Source organism: Salvia splendens, chromosome 7 (assembly GCF_004379255.2).
Source record: "Salvia splendens isolate huo1 chromosome 7, SspV2, whole genome shotgun sequence".
Lineage (NCBI taxonomy): Eukaryota > Viridiplantae > Streptophyta > Magnoliopsida > Lamiales > Lamiaceae > Salvia > Salvia splendens.
The window spans coordinates 31,156,454-31,179,697 of NC_056038.1; the positions used below are offsets into that span (position 1 = coordinate 31,156,454).

Consider the following 23,244-nt stretch of genomic DNA (forward strand, 5'->3'; position numbering starts at 1 on the left):
TTTGTTAGTTTGTTCCCACTAAAGATATAACATTTTCATTTTTCAAAAAAATTATCTCTCAAGTTAATATAAAAATTATATTTTTTCTCTCCACTTCAGACACTCCTAAAATCTCATGTCATTCCACAGATGTGATATCTTTTATGGGACGGAGGGAAAACTATATTATAGTTTTATCTCCCTCCAAAAACAACATACATTATATTCTAACCATTTTGTAAAAATAGAAACTTTGAAAATGGCACGGATTTTAATGTAAAATTGATAAAGTAAGAGAGATGAAGAGAAAAATAGGTAAAGCAAAAGAGAAGAAGAAGAAAAAATAGTGGAATTAGTATTAGTGGATTGTAAAGTCTATCTCCGTAAATGGAGAGTTTCTATTTTTAGAAAACTGAATGAATAGTTTTATAGTCATAATAATATGGTTGGGAATCATGTTATGGTTGGCATATAGAGAAAATATACTTTGAATCAAATAGTTGCTTATATACTATAAATTCCACACTCATTTTAACATGTTATAAAAAAAGTAATTTCATCGTATTGTATTTGTTTTACTTTGCAGATGTAAAGCAATATTCACAATCTAAATATATTTGGTTACTTATCGGTAAATGTTGGAATGTCAGTCCGAAAGTTTTCTTACACGAGGACACTAATGACATTGGTGCGGCTTAATGATTATTATTCCCTCCGTCTGCGATTGGAAGTCTCGTTTTCCCATTTTGGTCCGTCCATCAATAAAAGTCACAAACTTTTACTATAAATAGTAAGTAGGTCTCACATTCCACTATTTTTTATATTTCTTAAAATCTCCACCAAACTCAATAGAACTACTATTCGCGGAAGGATAAATTATTTCTTAATCTTTGCAAATAATATTGAGCATGAGACATTAATTATATATTGCTTTGATTTACTAAACGGTGTTGGTTTTTCATAACTCATAGTATATCTTAGGAAATGATTAACGTTTAGCGTTATTAGGATTATTACTGCAGTGAATTGTGTATCAGAAGAGTCTAATTTGATAATTTCCTCAAAAAAGTGTTCATAAAACGTTTTATTATTAAAGTAAGCACGGCCTATTAGATTTTATTCATGAATATAAATGATGTTTTTGTGCGCTAAACCACACTTTGATAGAAGATGTTAATTAATTATTTCAGATATCAAACTTAAATTAATTAAAGGTAATTAACAGATAATTCTATTTTAAATACATGAACTAATTAAATTAAAGAGGAAACCTAAATTATTCATAATTTTAGGATTGGACGGACAATCAATATTAAGATGTTGTGCTTGGATTGAATTTATGCTCAAATTATTAGTAAAGGTTACGGTTCTTTGACTCATTATAAATACTCCATAAGACTAGACAGACATAAACCATAATCCCGTATTATCCAATTTTAAAAAAATTCCCTTTTGGGAATTTCAAAATTTTACTTCTCCATAGTTGAAGTCATATCTCCTTTCTAGTCGAGTCATATATAACTTAATAAACTTTGCCACACAAATGTCAAATAAAGAGTTTGTGGAAAACAAATTACAAGATACGCCATAGAGTATAGAAACATCACGTGAAGAAGTCGCGGTCCATGCAGAATTCTTTCGAAAATCATTAACGGCATGTTTGACTAACTTTAGATATCACGTTTAGGGATTTAATTATTTTATACTCCCTCCGTCCCACCACAAGCGAGCCGCTTTAATTTTGCACTTGTGTTGAAAAAATGATAAAATAATTAAAGTGGCGAACATGTAAAGTAAGAGAGAGAACAAATTGTTTGCGTTCTATGTATGCAATTGTTCGGTGAATTAATCTGATTTGCTAGTCTTGTACTGCAAATCCTAACAAATTAGGCTAACTCTATCAGATTGTCAGACTATTTTATGAGTCATTTGAATTATAATGTTTCGGGTTACATCTTAAATTTCAGGTTTCGGCCCAACCTGTTAAATCAACTAGATTAAAAAAAATTACAATTTTTAAAATAATACACAAAAAATAATTGTAATTTGTACTCAAAACTATTTTTCTTTACAACTCTTAAAAAGGCAAAGTACACAATTTTCTAAATAATAATTATTTTTATTTATCATATACAAGAAGCATAGAAGTCAAATAATAAAATGAAGTAAGAACAACTTTAAAATAATAAAATGAAATAAGGGCGGATTGTGAAGGAGATGTCCTAGTGACGTGGCAGTGGGATGAGAAGTCCTAGTGACGTGACATGGAGTGTTTTTGGGATGTCCTAGTGGATGTCCGAGTGGGACATCCGACCACTGGAGATGCTCTTAAACCGAATGGACTCGGACATCCGACCACTGGAGATGCTCTTAAACCGCATTCCATTCAAACGGCCCTACAGATTTAGGACAACAGACTTAACGGAGAAAAAGCAAAGCAAAGCAAAGCGAAAACAGGAAGAAACACAATCACCTGGGATATGCTATGCTCACTTGTCTTCCCCTTAACCCCCAAATCCAATCATCCCATCCACCCCTTTCCCTCTCCCTCACTACAGTCATTCCTGTCGCCTTCAATTCTGACTTTCTCACCTCTCCTTTCTCTCTCTCTCTCTCTCCACCTATATCAATTATATATTAGGGTTTTTGGTCAATTGGTGTTCTTTCTAAATGAATAACACCACCAATTCCAAGCAACCCCCACCGGACCCACCCCCACCATCAGCTCCCACTGCCACTAACAAATCCGACCTCCAACCATCTTCTCCTGGATCTGCCTCTTCCGATAAAGCAGACGCTGCCGCCGCGGAGGAGGAGGAGGACGTGGTGATGACGGACAAGGACCCTCCAGTAGCTGCGCCTGCCAACTCCACTGACGATTCTGTGGATGAGGATTCCGCCACCCCAGCCACCGTTTTTCACATCAAGCTTAAGCAGCCCAAGTCGAATTTGCTGCATAAGATGAGCGTTCCAGAGCTCTGCCGAACCTTTAGGTGTGTTTTTAGATTAATTTTGGTGAATTACTGGTTGTAACCATTCTCAGTCACTGTTAATTAGCTTTGTTGGACTATAGTTCTTATGTTTGTTATTCACTTATTTTTTCCCTTCCCCCACTCTTCTTTTTGTGAGGGTGTTGTGGATGATTTGGTGCTTTTTTCTAAAACCGTATTTTGCATCTCAAATAATTTCCTTTTCTCTGTCTTATTTGATATTTGTGTTGGTTATCTTGCAGTGTTGTTGCTTGGTGTGGGAAGTTGAATTGCATAGCTTGTGCATCAGAAACCTGTGCAAGAATTCCGAGGTCATGCCATAATATTTTGCACCTTCTTTCTATGCATCTTAGTCGCACCACATATGTATTCAAAGATACTTTCTTCAGCCACCGCTTTATTTGAACATTTTTTTCTTGCACAACATTATGCTTCTTTGCTTGTTTTGATATATATTTAGAGTGAGTTCCAACTGAAGCCTACAAAAGAAATTTCATATTCCCAACTATTAAGAGTACAATAGTTCCCATACTCCATTGGTGGTTACCACTGTCACAGTGCCTCATGTCATAAAACAATGAATAACCTTGGTTGGATCCCTTATCGTAGGAGACTAAGTGGACATGTAAAGGATTAGTTTGTGTTTTGATTTATTGCTTTGTTTGGTTTCTTTACTTCATGTTCTTGGCTATATTGTGTGTTTGAATGGTTGATCACCACACGAGCATGTCTATTTGGTAAGCCAAGATTTGAGAGATGGGGTTCGACTGAAGAATAGGAACATAGAGAGCATAGTTTCAATAAACTGAGGGCTTGAGAGGGTAATTGTAATTTAGATCCTTGGTGCTTTTGGGAGTTTAGTTAGTGATCGATTGGAGACTCTGCTTTTGGATTGCAACCACAACTTTAGTACATCCAGTAGGGACTATAGCTAAACTTGAGACCATGTTAGGTAATTGGGATTATAAGACTCAATTGGTTGAGTCTAGAGTTGCCTATTTGCAAGTCTATAGAAGTCTAGTTCTTACAAGTGTTGTTATGGGCACGTGGCACCGGACGTTAAGATAAAAACTCGGGGCGAAGAGCGAGGAACCCACGAATTGAAGCTTGCTAATAGAACCGGCATGAGTTTTAAGAAATGTAAAGGAAGATAGTTGAAAAAGTTAGGGGAATGTGATTCCTACTACTTTTTTATGTTATGTAATAAAATTTGAGTGAAATGAGTTAGTGGAATGTGGGGTTGATAGATTTAGGAGTTAAGAGTTTGTTACTATCTCCATGTTTATATTTAGTAGGGTTTGCTTTCATGTTTATCTTTAATAGATTTGATTTAGATTAAAATCTTTAGTAAAATTGATTTAATCTTCTACGTTCTCTATAAATAATCCTCAAACAATTGAAGAGTGGTATCCAAAGGATCAATTACTTAATGTCCGACAAGTGTCATGAGATTAGGTTTTTGTTCCTCTCTGGTCAGTGACTCGTCCCTTTCATGGGCGAATGTACATAAGAGTGTTGGTGGGGCATTTTCCCCTCCTCAAAAGTTTATAGCAATGGTATTTTTCTTCAAATTTTAAAATTTATTTTATACTATTTTCCTTTAAATGCTCCTTCACATTACTACAAAATCTATTTATAAATATATTTGTGCCCCTCTTTATGTCAAATCCTGGCTCCGTGTGGAGGTGGTTTTGATGCGTGTTGGGAAACGTTGGTTGGTTGGGCGGACGACGAGCGAAAAGCCTGTAGCTGGCAATCATCCTGTAATAATCAATATTGTATTGAATATTGATCAATTTGATATTGCATTTTTCTGTGGCTAGTTTAAACATCTACTGGACAATGTTATCTATCCAGAATATGTTGCTCAATATATTGCATCTCTCTCTCTCTTGTCTCTCTCTCTCTCTCTCTCTCTCTCTCTCTCTCTCTCTCATGTTCTCTCTTTCCCCTCGTTTTGTATAAATGGCTGTTCTCTGCTCGATATATGCTTCTAGACTAGATAATATGACCCACAATGTTGACTCGTAAACAAGTTTGTGACTGTTGATAGTTGTAAATGCGGATGCTTTGTGCTGATGTATTCTTCATTATATTTGTCTTTGTAGTTCAACTGCAAATCCTCCATTTTGGATCCCAATACATATAGTCATACCTGAGCGACCTACTGAATGCACAGTATTCAATGTCATTGCAGGTATAGTCTCCGACTTGGCATTATTATTACAATTTTGATGCATGGTTGAAAATTCATCTTCATTTTCACCAATATGATGCTTCTTTCTTTTTCTATACTTTTTTGTTTGAGTGCTATTCATCTTTATAATAGTGAGAGTTTCAAGAGGACGTAGATAATGCTTACTAAGACAAATTGGTATCCTACTGTTTATTTGAAAGGGATGCTATCGCACTGTATTCCAACTAGATGGCTGGTTTATGTTTTTTTTTGACAGATTCGCCTCGCGACTCTGTTCAGTTCATTGAGTGGTCACCTACTTCATGTCCACGTGCACTGCTCATAGCTAATTTCCATGGACGGATAACCATTTGGACGCAGCCTTCCCAGGTATAAAAATCTTGAGTCTGCTTGAAAATTAGTGGCCTTTGTCACAGTTGTAGAACTGGATTGTGAGTGACAATGCATTGTGCTTGGAGCAGTTATCATCTACCATAGATCCTGAGAAAAAAAAATCTTTTCTGACTCATCTGCATTACAATCCTTTTGATTTGGTGCTCTCTGTTCAGGGACCGGCAAATCTTGTAAAAGAAGCTAGTTGCTGGCAGCTTGAATATGAATGGCGCCAGGATATTGCAGTTGTTACAAAGTGGCTCTCAGGAGCTTCTCCTGTATGTATACCTTTGATCATCTTAGATATGGAGAGAATTTAGGAAATATTTTATGACTCATGCGAACCTTTGTTTGTTGCAAAACTAGTATAGGAGACTCTCAGCTAGATCTAGTGGTTCCACCAAGTCTACATTTGAGGAGAAATTCCTTTCGCAGCAACCACATGCTCCAGGTTCATCTTTTGTTTTTTCCGCATTGTTTCTTTGGTGTATATCGCTCTGTTATTATTTTTTGTTCATCATTTTGTGATCTTGGCATCTTTGCAGGATATAGACAGCTAAATTTATATATATTCAGATACTCTTCTTTGCTGTTTTATAATTACTATATTTAACTGAAAGTAGCTGCTGACGTTATATTTACAACAATTTTCAGAATCTATAAGGGTCCTTCCTTAATGAGTAGTAATTCTGAATTTCTAATCTTTGGTCTGCTGCATGTAGTAAGGAAAATGACGAGGAAGAAACATTCCTTTTGACCCTTATTAAGAAATAACAGCAATTGGAGATTACTCATCTTGATTCGAACTGTCTACTGTAATCCATTAGCCAAGTATAGTTAACCATAAGAAATGTTCCTTGATCAATCTTGTTTCTAGAATTACATCTGAGCAATTTTCTTTACATCTGGTGACAGCTGGTTGGCCAAATTTTCTTTGTGTTTGCTCTGTTTTCTCTTCGGGCTCTGTTCAGCTACACTGGTCCCAATGGCCACCCAATCAGAGTGGTGCTCGTTCCAAGTGGTTTTGCACCAGTAAAGGGATTTTGGGTGCTGGACCTAGTGGAATCATGGCTGCTGATGCTATTGTCACAGATTCTGGAGCATTGCATGTGGCTGGAGTCCCCATAGTAAACCCATCAACTGTTGTTGTTTGGGAAGTAACACCTGGCCCCGGAAATGGTTTCCAAGCCATTCCCAAAACAAGTGTGAACAATGAAGTTCCCCCCTCACTCAATCCTCCTTCCTGGGATGGTTTTGCCCCTCTTGCTGCATATCTGTTTAGCTGGCAGGAGTATTTGTTATTAGAAGCAAAACAAGGTGTGAAAAAGACAGAACAGGATTACAGTGATGTGGTAATACTGCATTGTTCTCCTGTTTCCAACTTTTCTGCATATGTCAGCCCTGAAGCTGCTGCTCAGTCGGCAGCTACAACAACTTGGGGTTCTGGTGTCACTGCAGTTGCCTTCGATCCAACATGTGGTGGTTCTGTAATCTCTGTTGTGATAGTTGAAGGTATTTACTTTGATACTAACAGGCCCACATCTTTTTTTGCCTTTACCATTTACTTGAATTCTCATCAGCTGCGGGCCTACATATTGACTGATTTATGCTTGTTACATCCACTTTGAGTAACATTATTCATTATTCATATGCATGCGTTCTTTCTATAACGACATTTTTCGGGGATGAGAGGGTTTGGGCCCCTGTCACTCACCTCTACATTAGCAACAAAATACAAGAAAGAGAACACATTTGAGAGTGACAGACAGAATACGTTTTGTCGTTTTTACTGTAGAGGTGGAAGTTATTTGTCAAGTTGTTGTGTGTTTAACTGTTTATCAAAATGTAATGGCTTTGAGTCTCTGTGCAGGGCAGTACATGTCCCCCTATGATCCTGACGAAGGTCCTTCTGTCAATGGCTGGAGAGTTCAACGTTGGGAATCATCTGTAGAGAATGTAGTGATCCATCAGATTTTTGGGAATCCTAGCTCTAATTTTGGTGGCCATACACCTAAGCAAACAGTTTGGGTGAGTAAAGTGAATAAATGCGTACCAGCACCTAGTGAGTTCAAATGTCCTGGAGGAGTGGCCATACCACCAATCCGGGATGGAAAAGTAACTCCTGAATCTGGTGTTGAGAAAAGAGTCAGTTTTGATCCTTTTGATCTGCCTAGTGATATAAGAACGCTTGCTCGGATAGTGTACTCTGCTCATGGTGGTGAGATTGCTGTTTCTTTTCTTCAAGGTGGGGTTCATGTTTTCTCTGGTGCAAACTTCGCAGCTGTTGATAGCTACCAGATTAATGTTGGCTCCGCCATTGCTGCTCCGGCATTCTCTTCTACCAGTTGCTGTTCAGCATCTGTTTGGCATGATGGTAGCAAGGATTGTACTATATTGAAAATTATACGGGTGCTTCCTCCTGTTCCTAGTAGTCAAGCAAAAGCCAACTCTGCAATGTGGGAGCGAGCTATTGCTGAGAGGTATGTTGAGTAGATAGTTGAAAGGTTGTTCTGTTGAGCCTAATCCTACATTGGCTGATATATTTTGACTCTGCCTGTATTATATTGAGTGCGGATTGGTTTTGTGATTCTGCATGTCACACCTCTTTTGACTTCATGCCTGTGTAGGTTTTGGTGGAGTCTTTTGGTAGGAGTTGATTGGTGGGATGCAGTTGGCTGCACACAGAGTGCTGCAGAGGATGGCATTGGTAAGAGAGCTTAGTTCCTCTATTCAGGTTGTAAAGTTATACTGTCCTAGTATACGGCAGCATCATAGGCTGATAGTGGAACAAAAGCATTCTCATGTAATCATGTCTCAGTGGTAGGATGCTGCAAAATTTGGCATGTAAACTGATAAGCGTGTGGGTCTGGAATAGAAACTGGTCATTTTGCACTCAGCCCCAAAAAACCAAAACAAAAAGGGAGAAGAAAATTCATATCAATTTCCATTATGTATAAGACCTAATTTAATTGTCATTGCAGAATTTGATACGCACATCCCCATAGGGGGGCTTTTACTTTTGGATGATAGCTTAGATTAACAATGCATAGGATCGAGTTTTGAAAAATTACATGATCTAATAAGCTCAAAGTATGTGATGGGTTAGCCACTATTATTTTTATATATGCAACCTATCACATAAAGCAAACACCCCTTCATGCCTCATACTAATCTGGATAGGGCAAGAATAACTGGAGTGAGTAAACAAGCAGTTCACGTTCGTTGGATATTTTATGTTCAAATATGGTTTTGCTTCTTGCTGATTTGTGCACCTATACATTCCAGTATCGCTGAACAGTGTCATTGCTGTACTGGATGCTGACTTCCACTCCCTTCCCTCAACTCAACACAGGCAGCAGTATGGACCTGTATGTTAGTTGGTGCTCATTTTCAATTTCTTGTTTTGATTATATGATAGAAAGCTGAGTGTAAATCTTTGTATGACACACCTGGAGACATGATTTCAAAACTTACATCATATTTATCTGGAAATGCAGAGTTTGGACAGAATAAAATGTAGGCTTCTTGAAGGCACAAGTGCTCAAGAGGTTAGAGCCATGGTCCTTGACATGCAAGCAAGGTTATTGTTGGACATGCTCGGTAAAGGAATTGAATCAGCTTTAATAAATCCTTCAGCTCTGGTGCAAGAACCTTGGCAAGCATCTGGTGAGACACTATCTAATATTGATGCTGATGCAATGGCTGTTGATCCAGCGCTTGTTCTAAGTATCCAGGTTTGTCACTTTTAGCTTGTCTTGCCTTACCTTCATGATATTTTTATATTTCTTGCATTTCGCATGTGCAATTGACATGTATATGTTTCATTAATAGTGCCAACCTTAGTGTACTGTGTGATGATCCAGGCTTATGTTGATGCGGTCCTTGATCTGGCTTCACACTTCATTACACGTTTGCGACGATATGCAAGCTTCTGTCGTACACTGGCAAGTCATGCCGCTACCTCAGGTACAGGTGGGAGTCGTAATTTGGTGACGAGCCCTACACAAAGTACTACTGCTCCTGCAACAACTCAGGGTAAGTATGCAATGTTAGTTCCAGATATGGTTTCAAGATTCTTGTCCGCACAAAAGAATTTTACTGCCCTCAGCTTGAGTTATAATTGGGTGTCCTCGTCTTTTATGTTCTCCTGACTTTTGAATATCCTTTGCGCTTCATCTTCAGCTTCACAAGGTGGAACCACAAGCTCCACAGGTAGTACTCAGATGCAAGCCTGGGTACAAGGGGCTATTGCAAAGATCAGTAGTACAAATGATACCGCTGTTCCAAGCACAGCTCCGAACCCCATAAGTGGCCATTCAACATTTATGCCAATAAGTATCAACACAGGAACATTTCCAGGAACTCCAGCTGTTCGGCTCATTGGAGACTGCCATTTCCTTCATCGATTATGCCAACTTCTGCTATTTTGTTTTTTCTTTCGGCGAACACAACTTCCCCGCTTTATTGGAGCTGCTCAAAGAAATAACGATTCGTCGGTCCAAAAGCCTCAGATTGGTATTTTGAGCAAATCAGAAGAAACCAACTCAATAACTGTAAAGCCCGCATCGACTGCTATCAGTTCAGAAGAAACACAGCCAAGGACTGGGCAGGTAGGAAATAGTGTGAAGGCACCCGAAGAAGGTCCAACTAGCCGGTCAAGATTAGGTTCCGGTAATGCTGGTCAAGGATATACGTTTGAGGAGGTACAGTTGTTGCAACTATTTATTTTCAAGATAGGGAAATTAACTAGAAATTCTCAGTTTTGCATGAGCAGTTTTGAATCAATAATCTTTTTCAATCTGAACTTCTTAATACTATAAATGTAGCATTACATCATCATCCTACACCTTTACTTGCTACTAAAGTACTTATTTACTCATTGGGATGACACATGGAGTAACTCTCTTAGATAATTTTGTTTGCAATTTACCCTGAGTTGCCTTGTTTATATCTTCGGTTTATATGATATCCATGCAGGTGAAAGTCCTCTTCCTTATACTTATGGATCTCTGTCGAAGGACATCAGGATTGCAACATCAACTGCCACTTTCACAGGTGGGGAGCAGCAACATCCAAGTCCGCCTTCATTACATTGATGGTAACTACACAGTTCTACCAGAGGTTGTTGAAGCTTCACTTGGCCCTCATATGCAGGTACATTATGGTAGATGAAGTTATACTTGTTGTCTGTGGTTCTGTAGCCCGAGCATTTTAAACTAATAAAAGGCCTATTAATCACTGATATAATGGTCTTCCACTTATGCTGTACTGCAGAATATGCCCCGGCCTAGAGGTGCAGATGCTGCAGGTCTGCTTCTTCGTGAGTTGGAACTCCACCCCCCAGCTGAAGAATGGCACAAGAGGAATATGTTTGGAGGACCCTGGTCAGATCGAGATGGCACAAGTGTATCAGATGAGGGCACTAAATACAGCAGCTCATCTGAAAATGTAGATGCTCATAATGGAACTCACACCCTGTGGCCGAGAAAGCGTAGGATGTCAGAACGAGATGCAGCTTTTGGATTGAATACCTCAGTGGGCCTTGGAGCATACTACGGGATCATGGGATCCCGGAGAGATGTTATAACTGCTGTCTGGAAAACAGGGCTTGAAGGAACATGGTACAAAGTAGGTTGCCATTTATCATTGAGCTTGACCTCTCATGTAATATCTTCTTCGTCTGTTGTTTCTGAATATCCTATTTGGTTGCAGTGCATAAGATGCTTGCGGCAGACGTGTGCATTTGGTTCAGCTGCTACTCCCTCAAATCAGAATGAGAAAGAAATATGGTGGATCAGCCGCTGGGCATACGGGTGCCCAATGTGCGGCGGAACATGGGTTCGGGTCGTCTAGATAAACAACCTTCTCTCTTTCAATGTAGAACATCTGGTAATGGTTTGCTTCACATTTTTCTGTATATAATGTAGGATAGAATTGTAATCTGCTTTCACATCAATTTTGTGAACAAGATTTTAGCATTTTTTTTAACTCTGGTTTTGTGATAATCAGCCATCTCATTCTTATATCAACAACACTAATACTAATACTAATACTAATAATAATGTCATAAAAAGTAAAAACTCCAGAACTGACACCATATTTACATTTGTAATAATAATAATAATTATAATAATAAAAACTAGAACCAAAACCCAAATTTAGGTTCCGACAACAGGGGATTAATAATCAAAGATACAATCAAGATCGAATTATTAAAAAAGTAAAAGAAAAAAAGAAAGAAATTATGTGTGGTGAGTTGAAAAGAATGATGATGAGGATTGAAAGGATCAGCCCCAGGTTGCCCAGTTAGCAGAACTGCCAACGCGGGGCATGCTGTTAACCTTAGAATAGGCATCCACAGCGAAATACGATCCGCACATTGCGCCTTCGCTGTCGATTCTCGGCATCGCCTTCATCTTATGCATCGGGTGCTCGAAGCTTGTCAATCCTTTATCGCTATGGTACAAGCATCCTGCATTTTCCAATTTCTCACCTTACTAACCAATTTACTAATTAATCCTAGATTTGATTTATCCACACACATATATACATACCAGGTGGAAATGGAGCATACGATTTTCTGCAGCTTGCTTTTATAAGGCCAACATTGTCCGATATCATCACCGATCCATCAGATGACACTCCCCAAAACAAATTCAACGCCTTATCACTACCCTACATTTCAAATTAAAAAAAAACACACACACACCAATTCGTCAAATCAATTGAACAAGACGATTATGAGAAATCGAGAAAATGCATTCGACTGCTTACGAGGGCGGCGAAGACAGTGCCATATTTGTGATCGTAGATGACAAAAGCGAAGCTGCCTTCGAGCTCATTGATCACCTGATGCGCGGGCATGGGGCTGCGGTCGCGGAGAGTCCGGTACGCCTCGATCACGAACAGCGCCTCATTTCCACACTTTGTCAGCCCGTACTGCTTGTTCAGGAGGCACAGGTTCTTCAAATCCCCCATGAAAATGCAGTACACGTCATCCACCCCCGAGAACAAACTGCAATCGTCGTCACATTTCAAAATTCAAATCAACCAACCAAAATTCATTCAATTGTAAGGCGATTGTGCCGATTTTACCTTCGATAGCGGGTAAGCTGAGGTGAGGCGTGAGCTAGGGCGGCCTTGTCGACGAATTGAACGGAGTAGCCATTTTTGGGGTTTGAATCTAAGAAATCCTTTAGAGTATCATCTGGAGTTTTGGATCTGACAGAGGCTGCCATTGGGGCTGGGCTGTGTAGCTCGCGCGGTGGATCAATCACGCCGTTCCTGAATATAGACAGCATTTTTACCAATTTAATTTCTCTCTCTAGAGACGGAAATGGTATAAATAAAAGCAGATGGATGAATGCATATGCATAGAGCGATGGGAAATGCATGGATGAAATTTGATGCGTTGGAGCGGCAAATTCGGTTGTAAAACCAGGAAATGGAAATGAGAAATATTTAGAATACATTAATAGTATTATTTATTTTATTTATGGAGTATTTATTTTAATTTTAGCATCACCAAAATTATCATTAACATAATCAATTATGCAAATTACTTAAAAATCAGAATTCGTTTACTCGGAGAAGAAAAAAAAATGTGATATTCGACAATTTAGAACTAAGTCAGAAATTGATTAGAGAAAATAAACTAAATTATTTTTAAAAATATAAAAAGAAAAGGGTGGATGGCGTGTCATGTCGCCCACAAGTCGCGCTCAGTAGAACAAAACTCCATGTTATATTAACTTGATACCAACTGTGAACAATATTTAAGTGATTAAAACCAAATTAAATGAATAAAACAAATTAAATTATACTGTACTTCGTACTAAATGAGGATTAAATAAGAGTGATGGTAACAAATAGTATTTAACATAAATTTGGAATTACTAACAGGGCCATATGCAATCCACAATAACATTTATATTATAGCTTTTTAGGGCTATCTTCTAATGCTTATAACATCATAATATAAAATTAAAACTAAATCTACACTCTTAGATTTTAAAATGAGTGGATGAGATTAAAACTCACAAATTTTAATAAATAGTAGACAAAATATCAACAAAAGGGTAATACCGTCTCATATGATAATTTTCGTGGGTGTTTTTTTATATCAACACAGTGTATTACAAATATCAACAATATGACATGAGAATATCAACACAAGTACAAGAAAATAGCAACACATTTTTAGTGATATTTTACCTACATTATATTGAGATTTTGTATACACTATATTGAGATTTTTTTACATTTGTTGATAAAATCTGATTATCAACACGTACGAAAATTGAAATATAATTTATCAAATTTCATCACCCAAACATCGTCGGAACATATGCAATTGAGATCTCGTTGGAATCCATTTAAAATTTGATATATTTTTTGTGAAAAAATAATTTAAATAGAGAGAGTTACATAAATTAAAAGTTTTAAGATGATTTTGATGAGAGAGAATTGACATTAATACCCTTTAAATTTATTTAATAATTTTTTTAATTTAAAATATAATTCATATGCCATTATTTCAAATACTAATGGTTACGATTTGATCTTATGGCTAATTAATTAGCAATTGATTTCTCCCCCGTTATCTTGTCCTTATCTATATTATGGATATTTCGATGGAGAAACTAAGAAATCGTGATATTATTGAAAAATGGCTCCAATTAAAAGTTTTCCATTGGATGGTCCGATGCAGCTGGTCCTATAACCGAATGATTTGTTAAGTTGGCCCTCCTCAATCCTATATCAAGCCCAATTATCTTATAATAATACTGTAGTTTCATCTTATGGTTTATACTTAAAAATCGGAAGCTATTTTTTTATTTAAGAAATAACCTACTTTTATATGAGTAATCCGGTTACAAATATTTAAACTTTGTAGTTTCACTAAAAGTTTATACTGAAAGTCTGCAAAAAAACAAATTTTCAATTTTCTATAAGTTCAAATAGCGCTTTACAGATCATAAGAATTTACAATACAAATGAGTTTTTGAAATTAAGATACAAATAATACAATGTTGATATACCTAATTGGTGAAAATTCCTGTATGTATAGCACTAAGCTAACATATACTGTGAAAAGCCTGGGATCGGCCCACAACAAGGCCCACCCAATCGCTTCTATTTCTATTTCTTAGGGAAGGATTATAATATTTCTTGAGAGATCCAAATGCTCGTAATGTCTTGTAAAGTACTCTTCCTAACTTTTTGACAAAAGGTTTATTTTAATATTTTTTCACTCTCTTTTTTATTTGGAAAAACGGTTATTTTCGAACTAGATTATTCTAGAATAGCATGCAATCTTCAAATTAGATTGGCTCTAACAATATAAAATTCAACAACTGCGTCACATTTTTCTAAATAATTATGTATATAACCACTTGCATTTGAGTGTTTGACCACAGAAACGGAAAAACAAAGCATAAAAAGTTGCAACGATGATCAAAATCAGCGGCATGCTATTGGTCTTCCACTTTTTACAATATCTAACGTGTAAACTTAGAATAAAAAAGATGCACGCAATGACGCAATAAATAAATGCATTTATTGTAGCCTTTTTTTCTTTCTGAAACATGATATCTCAAATATAGGCAGACACAAAATTTTCGTTCATGTGCAATAGATCCAAAAATCCTGGAACCTGAGATCAAATACTGCTACTTTCGTTCATAATTATAAGAAGAAATCGTCGAACACAAATTTCTAGAAATCGTGTACAATTATTTATATCGTGATTGGAAATATTATACCGTTGAACACATCAAATTGTTAAATGTTATGTATCCTATTAAAATTAGTTCATGTTGCCTCATATTTTTATGGATGTCTGGAGTTCCAAGTATATTCTTTTCTGTTTCATTCGCTTTTTTTATAATTAAATTAACGAACCAGATGTTCAGTATTACTATAAATATGAATACTATGATGTGATGCCATAGATTAAGACTCGTACCTAATATCTAAATTCCAAGTGGTCCGTTGTTGGCTTTGTCACAATGAAATTAATTAATATCGATCATTGAATCGCTCCAATTTATTGGATTGTCTACTTTCACGCATATTCGCAAGCCAAATAAAGAATATTACCACCTCGATGATATTATTCCAATCGTATTCTATTTACTAAATTTTGAAATATAAAATATAGTATTAATTTATAAATAAATGAACTATACATATTTATATATATATATATATATATATATTGTCTTTCAATACGTCTAAATTTAAAAGAATAATAACTAACGTTTTATATGTGGAGGAAAATTTTCATATGTTCTCTCCCATTAATTTAAGATTAATTAAGGTGCGATTTCCGTCGGATTTATTATGTTGGCAGGACTGGATGCACCGACTTGGAAGGGAAGGTAGAATGTGATAGTATTTCACAATTTCGTGTGTATCTTTTCTATCCACAAATTCCTCCGATTGTGACACTCTAATAATCGTACTGTTAGGTTGAGTTAGAACAGTTGTCCCATAATCTCTTTTGTAATCATAATACTCTCATCAAATTGAATTTTAATACAAATACATTGATTCAAGCTAGCTAGATTGATATTTATAGTTAATATGATTGAAGATTCAAAAACTACAGCCTTACTTATGAAATAATCATAATATTCAATCAAAAATTCAAGTGACAGTTAGTAATAATAAATATGATAGTACCAATAATAGATTGATGACTGGGGTGGAACAGTAATGGTTTAGCACATTCGAGAAAAATCCATCGGTATTATGATCTCTTTACAACAGACAATTGTTTAATGTATTAATTGAATGATACTCAAATGCAAAATTATTTGATTGTGTCCCCACTGAATATATTGCTGCTGTGTGTTCAACACACAACGCACGAATTTGTCCTTTAATGTTTTGATTTAGATTTAGTATTTTCAAGTACATTATAGAAAGTTCAATCACAACTCCATATATTAGTACTCCTCCTCCGTCCCTAAAAAGTACCCCAAACTATTTTCTTTTTAGTCGTTTCTACAAATAATGAACTTTCTAATTTTAGAAACTTTTTTTATATCTAATAAAAATGAGACTCATTTTCCACTAACAATATTTTAAAAACTTTATCTTTCTATTTCTCTCTTACTTTTCCAATCATACATTAAAATTGCAAAATTGCAAAACGAAGGAAGTACTATTTTTGGATTAATTGCAAAATTGATGTGTAAAAGTGGACTTAGAGCATCTGCAACTGTGGACGGACGGAGTCCGTCCGTGCCAGCGGCACGGAGGAGGTCGTCCGCCGCTGCGCTCGCGCCGCTGGCACGGCGCTGCTCGATGCATCGAGCACGTCCGTGCCAGCGAGCAGCTGACGTGGCGTGCTACGATTGGGCAACGGCATAGCCGTTGCCTTTGAATATTTTTATTTTTTTAAAAAAAAATCGGTATTTAATTATAAAAACTGATAAAAAATATATATTTTCCAAATCCCAAAAATATGTCCGTTTTTTTGCCCTTTTTCTGTATTTTTTTTATTCCCCCCCCCAAAATCATCTATAAATACACACATTCATCATCCATTTATCACATCAAATCATACCTCATTCATCTCTCATTCATAATTTTCATACAACCTATCTTCACCTTCATCTCTCACTCAAAACCTCAAATGGATTTCACTCATCTTATGGCGGAAGCGGAGCGCGAAGAACAAGAATACTACGAACAACATCGTGCCGCTTATGAAGCATATGTCGTGGCGAATACCCCCGCTCCTCCTCCTCAACGAACTAGATCAACTCGCCGCTACATCCATCGTGACAGGGAGGGAGCCCACGAAAGGCTCGTTGCCGACTATTTTGCCGACCAGCCGCGGTTTCCGGCAGATTACTTCAGGCGCCGTTTTTGCATGTCAAAGCGCTTGTTTATGCGAATTGTCAACACATTGTCCGCACGTGTTGAATTCTTCCAAACAGGTCCAGATGCAGCCGGCCGGCAAAGTATCACGCCGTTGCAGAAGTGTACGTGTGCCATCCGACAACTCGCTACTGGGCAAACGGCCGACCTCTTCGACGAGTATTTGCATGTCGGTGAGTCCACTGGAATCCTTTGTTTAAAAAACTTTTGCGATGGCGTTCGTACAACTTTCGGTGATGAATTCCTTCGGGTACCCACCACCGTTGATTGCCAACGGTTGCTTCGTCTTCACGAATCAGTCTATGGCTTTCCCGGAATGCTTGGCAGCATTGACTGCATGCATTGGAGGTTGAAGAATTGCCAGACTGCTTGGAGGGGGCAACACCTAAGCGGTCACAAAGGCGGCGACCCAACACTTATCCTTGAGGCGGTCGCCGACTATCGCCTATGGATTTGACATGCATATTTCGGCGTTGCCGGATCCAACAACGACTTGAACGTGCTCTATTCTTCACCGCTCTTCAATGATGTGATGAATGGTGTAGCACCGACGATCGACTTCACTATCAACGGAAATACATACCACATGGGTTACTATCTCGCTGATAGTATCTACCCAAGGTGGTCGACTTTCGTGAAGACGCTCAGCAACCCGCACGACCCGAGACGGGTTCTTTTTGCGCAGCGGCAAGAGTCCGCGCGGAAAGACGTCGAAAGAGCCTTTGGGGTCCTTCAAGCCCGATTCAACATTGTGAAGGCCACGGCTCGACTCTGGTACGTGAATAATATCGCTGTCATCATGTACACGTGTATTATCTTACACAACATGATCATAGCCGACGAAGGACTGAGGGCGGCTAGCTTCTACGACGAGGATGAAGCCGGAAGCTCAACCGCGAGGTCTCCCCCATGCCGAGGTCGGCATACGACGGTGGGGAGAGGCTCGAAACAAGGCACACAATGCGACGAGTAGTGTTTTTTTTTAATTTTACGAATTTAATTATGTAATTATTAATTTTTGGGATTTTAATTATGTAATTTTTAATTTTTAGGATTTTAATTATGTCTTTTTTTATTTTATTTGTAATTTGTAATATTATTTCGGTTATTTAATGAATTTTAATATTATGGAAATGTTTTTATTTAATTGAATTTTAAATTGAATTGGGCTCGTCCTTGCGGAAGAGCACAACTGTGGGTGTTGTGCTCCTGCCGAAGAGCAGGCAGAAAAAATGGGGCCGGACCCACAACCGTGCTCGCTGGCAAGAGCACGGTTGTGGGTGCTCTTAACTTGTACAGTTACTTATAACAAGTGTTAGTTTCCACAATCTTGCATAAACTTTTTAAGTAATCAACACCTTAACTGATAATTTGAAAAATCAGGGAGAGTTAAAATGTTTCTCTTTTAATTAATTGATCTGTAATGAGTTCGACTCATGTAAATTTAGAGCATTAGTTGGATCCCCCAAATTTTTATTACTACTACTTTTTATTAAAAATTAAACTAGACACCAAACCTCAGCCATCCATTTTTCTAATCTAATGGATAAAATAAATCAAGCAAATTATATAATTCATTTTTAGATCGTTCTACTTTATTTTATACAAACTTCATTATTTGATCGTTTTACTTCATTGCAGAAGAGTGAACTAAAATGATCTTAAAATGAATGTGTTATCTAATAATGAACTACTATATTTTAGTTTGACGGTTCAACATTAAGAATAAGTTCTACCTTTATCGTAACCCTGTTTTATTCTCGTATTTGTGATTAGAGAGATAGAGAGCTAACAATTTGAGATACAGAGAGAGAGTCGGACAAAATGCTGAGAGAAAGGGAAGAGATGTGACGTTTTCCTTTTCGAGCTCTTTGTATCGTTAAACTCAAAATTTTGGATCTACCACCGAAGAGGGTAGAGAAAAATTGCAATCAATTTTCTTCAAATATATTCATGAACAATATAGGAATACATTTCAAGAATATAACGTAAGTCATTAATGTCAAACATTTCGAGCTAAGAAAAATTTAATACACGCATTAAATTGGTCATTTAAAGTAAAGTTAGCCACTTACATTCAAATCCATCCATTAATTAGTTATAAATCTCATTCAACACTTCATAAAATTGGTTAAACGCCATTCACCATTCTTCTTTTGCTCATTTGCAAATCGGATTTGACTCCTATAAAAGTATCAATCTAATCCGACGGTATATATCATTACAGAGATATATAAACACCTGTCTTTCTAGGACGTCTTTTTAATTAAATAAACAAACGCGTTTAGAGAAAAAGAATTCCCAATAAAACTATTATTATACGTAATAAAATGGATGGCACGCCCCTTCCCCTATGAAACTAAATTTTGTATGCAAATCCTGCTCCATAAATCTATATGTCACGTTTATAAAAAAAAAAAATAATAAAAAATAAAAAATAAAATAAAAATAAAAATAAAAAGTAAAAACTATATGTCAGGTTAGTATTCCCTCCTTCCTACAAGAATATACATTTTCTAATTTTGAATTTTTTTTTTCTCTAATAAGGTGAGACTAATTCTCCACTAACAATACTTTAATTAATGTTTTTCTCTACCTCTCACTTACTTTATCAATTTTTCTCTATACCTCTTATTTACTTTATCAATTTTTTGGGTACAGGACTAGTATTTTGTTAATGTAATTCACAGGTACTTAAACGAGTCGGGAAGCTTGACTTGACCCTAAACTCTTCCCAAAATCTACAAATCTCTAGGGCCCCACCTCCACCACTTCAACACATGCTCATATATGCCACATACCCACATAGAAGATCTACATTTTATAAATAATTTTAATTGCCTCCTATTACTAAAATAATTTCATTGATTAAGAGAATTAAAGATATAAAAAATATAAGTACAGAAATAAATGAAATTATGGACAAAATAATAATAAAAATGATAAAATGTTAACCTTTTAATTTTAGTAGTCCTTAAATTCTGGTGGATTGAGAAAATATTGGAGTACATTTTATATTCTCTTCCGTTTATTCATTACAAATTTTAGGAAGTGTTGTTAAGCATGTTAAATTATAAAAATAAAGTAGTATTCCATAAAACAGAATAAAATAGAAATTATGACATTTCCATTATTTAAATATAATATTTATAATTTAGAAATATATTTCTTTAAGTTCCAAAAAAATCTTACATTTTAAATGGGACGAGTCTAAATTTAAATAAGTCTACTTAAAACAAGTTTAAAGTCTTTGGTTTATGATCCTTGATTTTTTCTCATGTATCCCTAATTTTTGATAACACAATATAATTTTGAAGTTAAACATTCAACATCTTGGTTTTTCTCTTGTATCCCTCGAAAATTATTAAAATAAGTACTCCATAATTTTTTAAGTTACTTATTTTAAAGCTTAACAATTTCTCAAATTCTTTTCTCCCATGGTATTTTAACTCTGTGATAGATGTCAGTTTTTCACATTATATAATGTAAAGCGGTATTTTAACTCTGTGTCAAATGCAGTTTTTGTAGTATTAAGAGCCTCCACAACAAAGAGCACGCGTTAGTCCTTCCGTCAGTGCCAGCGGCGCGGTACCACTGTCCGCTGCTGCGCTCTTGCCGCTGGCACAGCGCTGCTCGATGCATCGAGCACGTCCGTGCCAGCGTGTGATTGACCAACGGCATATCTGTTGAAAAATTATTATTTTTAATTTTTTTAAAAAATCGAAAATAATACCAAAAAATAAAAAAAAATATTTTTCCAATCCCAAAAAAATGGCCATTTTTCTGTATTTTTTTATTTTTCCCCCCCAAAATCATCTATAAATACACACATTCGTCATCCATTTTTCACATCAAATCATCTCTCATTCATCTTTCATTCATATTTTTCATACAACTTATCTACACCTTCATCTCTCACTCAAAACCTCAAATGGATTTCACTCATCTCATTGCGGAAGCGGAGCGCGAAGAACAAGAATACTACGAACAACATCGTGTCGTTTATGAAGCATATGTCGCAGCGAAACCCCCGCCCCTCCTCCTCAACCAACTAGATCAACTCGCCGCTACATCCATCGTGACCGGGAGGGAGCCCACGAAAGGCTCGTTGCCGACTATTTTGCCGACCCGCTGCGGTTTTCGGAAGATTACTTTAGGTGCCGTTTTCGCATGTCAAAGCGCTTGTTTATGCGTATTGTCAACACATTGTCCGCCCGTGTTGAATTCTTCTAAACAGATCTAGATGCATCCTGTCAGCAAAGTCTCTCGGCGTTGCAGAAGTGTACGTGTGCCATCCGACAACTCGCTACTGGGCAAACGGCCGACCTCTTCGACAAGTATTTGCATGTCGGTAAGTCCATTGAAATCCTTTATCTTAAAAATTTTTGCGAGGGCGTTCGTGCAGCTTTCGGTGATGAATTCCTTCGGGCACCCACCACCGATGATTGCCAACGGTTGCTTCGTCTTCACGAATCAGTACATGGCTTTCCCGGTATGCTTGGCAGCATTGACTGCATGCATTGGATGTGGAAGAATTGTCCGACTGTTTGGAGGGGGCAACACTTAAGCGGCCACAAAGGCGGCGGGCCAACATTTATCCTTGAAGCGGTCGCCGACTACCGCCTATGGATTTGGCATGCATATTTCGGTGTTGCCGGATCCAACAACGACTTGAACGTGCTCTATTCTTCACCCCTCTTCAATGATGTGTTGAATGGTGTAGCACCGGCGATCGACTTTACCGTCAACGGAAATGTATACTACATGGGTTACTATCTCGCCGATGGTATCTACCCAAGGTGGTCGACTTTCGTGAAGACGCTCAGCAACCCGCAAGACACGAGACGGGTTCTTTTTGCGCAGCGTCAAGAGTCCGCGCGAAAAGACGTCGAAAGAGCCTTTGGGGTCCTTCAAGCCCGATTCAACATTGTGAAGGCCCCGTCTCGGCTCTGGTACGTGAAAAATATCACCGACATCATGTACACGTGTATTATCTTACACAACATGATTATAGCCGATGAAGGACCGATGGCGGCTAGCTTTACGACGAGGATGAAGTCTCCCCCACACAGAGGTGTGCATACGACGGTGGGTGAGAGCATCGAAACAAGGCACACAAAGCGCGATACCCGAACCCACGTTGAGCTACAAGAAGACCTAATCAAACACATGTGGGTGAAATTCGGCTACGAGTAGTGGGTTTTTTAATTTTATGAATTTAATTATGAAATTTTTATTTTTTAGGAGTTTAATTATGTAATTTTTAATTTTTAAGATTTTAATTATGTAATTTTTAAGATTTTAATTTTGTAATTTTTAATTTGTACTGTATTTTGTAATATTATTCAGGGTATGTTTAATGTATTTTAATTTTGTGGAAATGTTTTTATTTAAATTGAATAATGGATGGTGGGACCCTTGTGCTCGTCCTTGCGGAAGAGCCTGACTGTGGGTGTTGTGCTTTTGCCTAAGAGCAGGCAAAAAAAGTGGGGCCGGGGCCCACACAAGAGCACGGTTGTGGATGCTCTAATGTAAATCGTAAAGAAGTTTGTTAAATGATACCCCTTCAATCTTGTGCTCCCTCGCCGTTAAGAAAGAGGTTCACCTATTATTTAATTAATTTATGCTGATGTTGTTAATTAAAGTAATAACTTACTTGGATTTATTCTTTTGGGATAATGGATTTTTGTGTCGTGTTCTTTTGCTTGGTTTACATCGGAAGACTATCGAATTCATGTATTGTGACGACAAAATGATTTTATTCTTTTATAATCTTTTATATTCAGTCATGAAAATAATTCAATAAATATCAGT

The 23,244-nt window shown here is 37.1% G+C and overlaps 2 protein-coding genes across 3 annotated transcripts; one reads left to right on the forward strand and one right to left on the reverse strand.

Annotated features, from left to right (window-relative positions):
- The first annotated feature begins 2,432 nt into the window (after positions 1-2,432).
- Positions 2,433-11,543, forward strand: LOC121741335 (mediator of RNA polymerase II transcription subunit 16-like). 2 transcript variants are annotated; one of them, XM_042134057.1, is made up of 16 exons: positions 2,433-2,972; positions 3,212-3,280; positions 5,078-5,166; positions 5,423-5,535; positions 5,715-5,816; positions 5,905-5,989; positions 6,454-7,050; positions 7,409-8,018; positions 8,166-8,245; positions 8,824-8,906; positions 9,036-9,272; positions 9,402-9,573; positions 9,721-10,241; positions 10,516-10,692; positions 10,813-11,166; positions 11,251-11,543. In XM_042134057.1, the coding sequence occupies exons 1-16, from the start codon at positions 2,650-2,652 to the stop codon at positions 11,389-11,391; spliced, it is 3,753 nt and encodes a 1,250-aa protein (XP_041989991.1). In that variant the 5' UTR covers positions 2,433-2,649; the 3' UTR covers positions 11,392-11,543. The 2 variants fall into 2 exon arrangements, with proteins under 2 accessions (XP_041989991.1, XP_041989992.1); XM_042134058.1 differs by lacking the exons at positions 2,433-2,972; positions 3,212-3,280; positions 5,078-5,166 and having other exon boundaries at positions 5,910-5,989.
- A 94-nt stretch (positions 11,544-11,637) lies between these two features.
- Positions 11,638-12,960, reverse strand: LOC121741336 (stem-specific protein TSJT1-like). Its single transcript, XM_042134059.1, has 4 exons — positions 12,634-12,960; positions 12,313-12,553; positions 12,093-12,213; positions 11,638-12,010 (listed from the first exon to the last, which is right to left on the reverse strand). The coding sequence occupies exons 1-4, from the start codon at positions 12,930-12,932 to the stop codon at positions 11,826-11,828; spliced, it is 846 nt and encodes a 281-aa protein (XP_041989993.1). The 5' UTR covers positions 12,933-12,960; the 3' UTR covers positions 11,638-11,825.
- Between the last annotated feature and the right edge of the window lie 10,284 nt (positions 12,961-23,244).

What these genes read in the sequence shown, in the direction of transcription:
- LOC121741335 (XM_042134057.1), top strand. Translation starts at nt 2,650, where the DNA reads ATGAATAACACCACCAATTCCAAGCAACCCCCACCGGACCCACCCCCA. An exon ending in GAGCTCTGCCGAACCTTTAG is followed by an intron (nt 2,973 to 3,211) that starts GTGTGTTTTTAG and finishes GTTATCTTGCAG; the next exon opens with TGTTGTTGCTTGGTGTGGGA. An exon ending in GGCTCTCAGGAGCTTCTCCT is followed by an intron (nt 5,817 to 5,904) that starts GTATGTATACCT and finishes TTGCAAAACTAG; the next exon opens with TATAGGAGACTCTCAGCTAG.
- LOC121741336 (XM_042134059.1), bottom strand. Translation starts at nt 12,932, where the DNA reads ATGCATTTCCCATCGCTCTATGCATATGCATTCATCCATCTGCTTTTA. An exon ending in GCACTGTCTTCGCCGCCCTC is followed by an intron (nt 12,214 to 12,312) that starts GTAAGCAGTCGA and finishes TTTGAAATGTAG; the next exon opens with GGTAGTGATAAGGCGTTGAA. An exon ending in GTATGCTCCATTTCCACCTG is followed by an intron (nt 12,011 to 12,092) that starts GTATGTATATAT and finishes TGGAAAATGCAG; the next exon opens with GATGCTTGTACCATAGCGAT.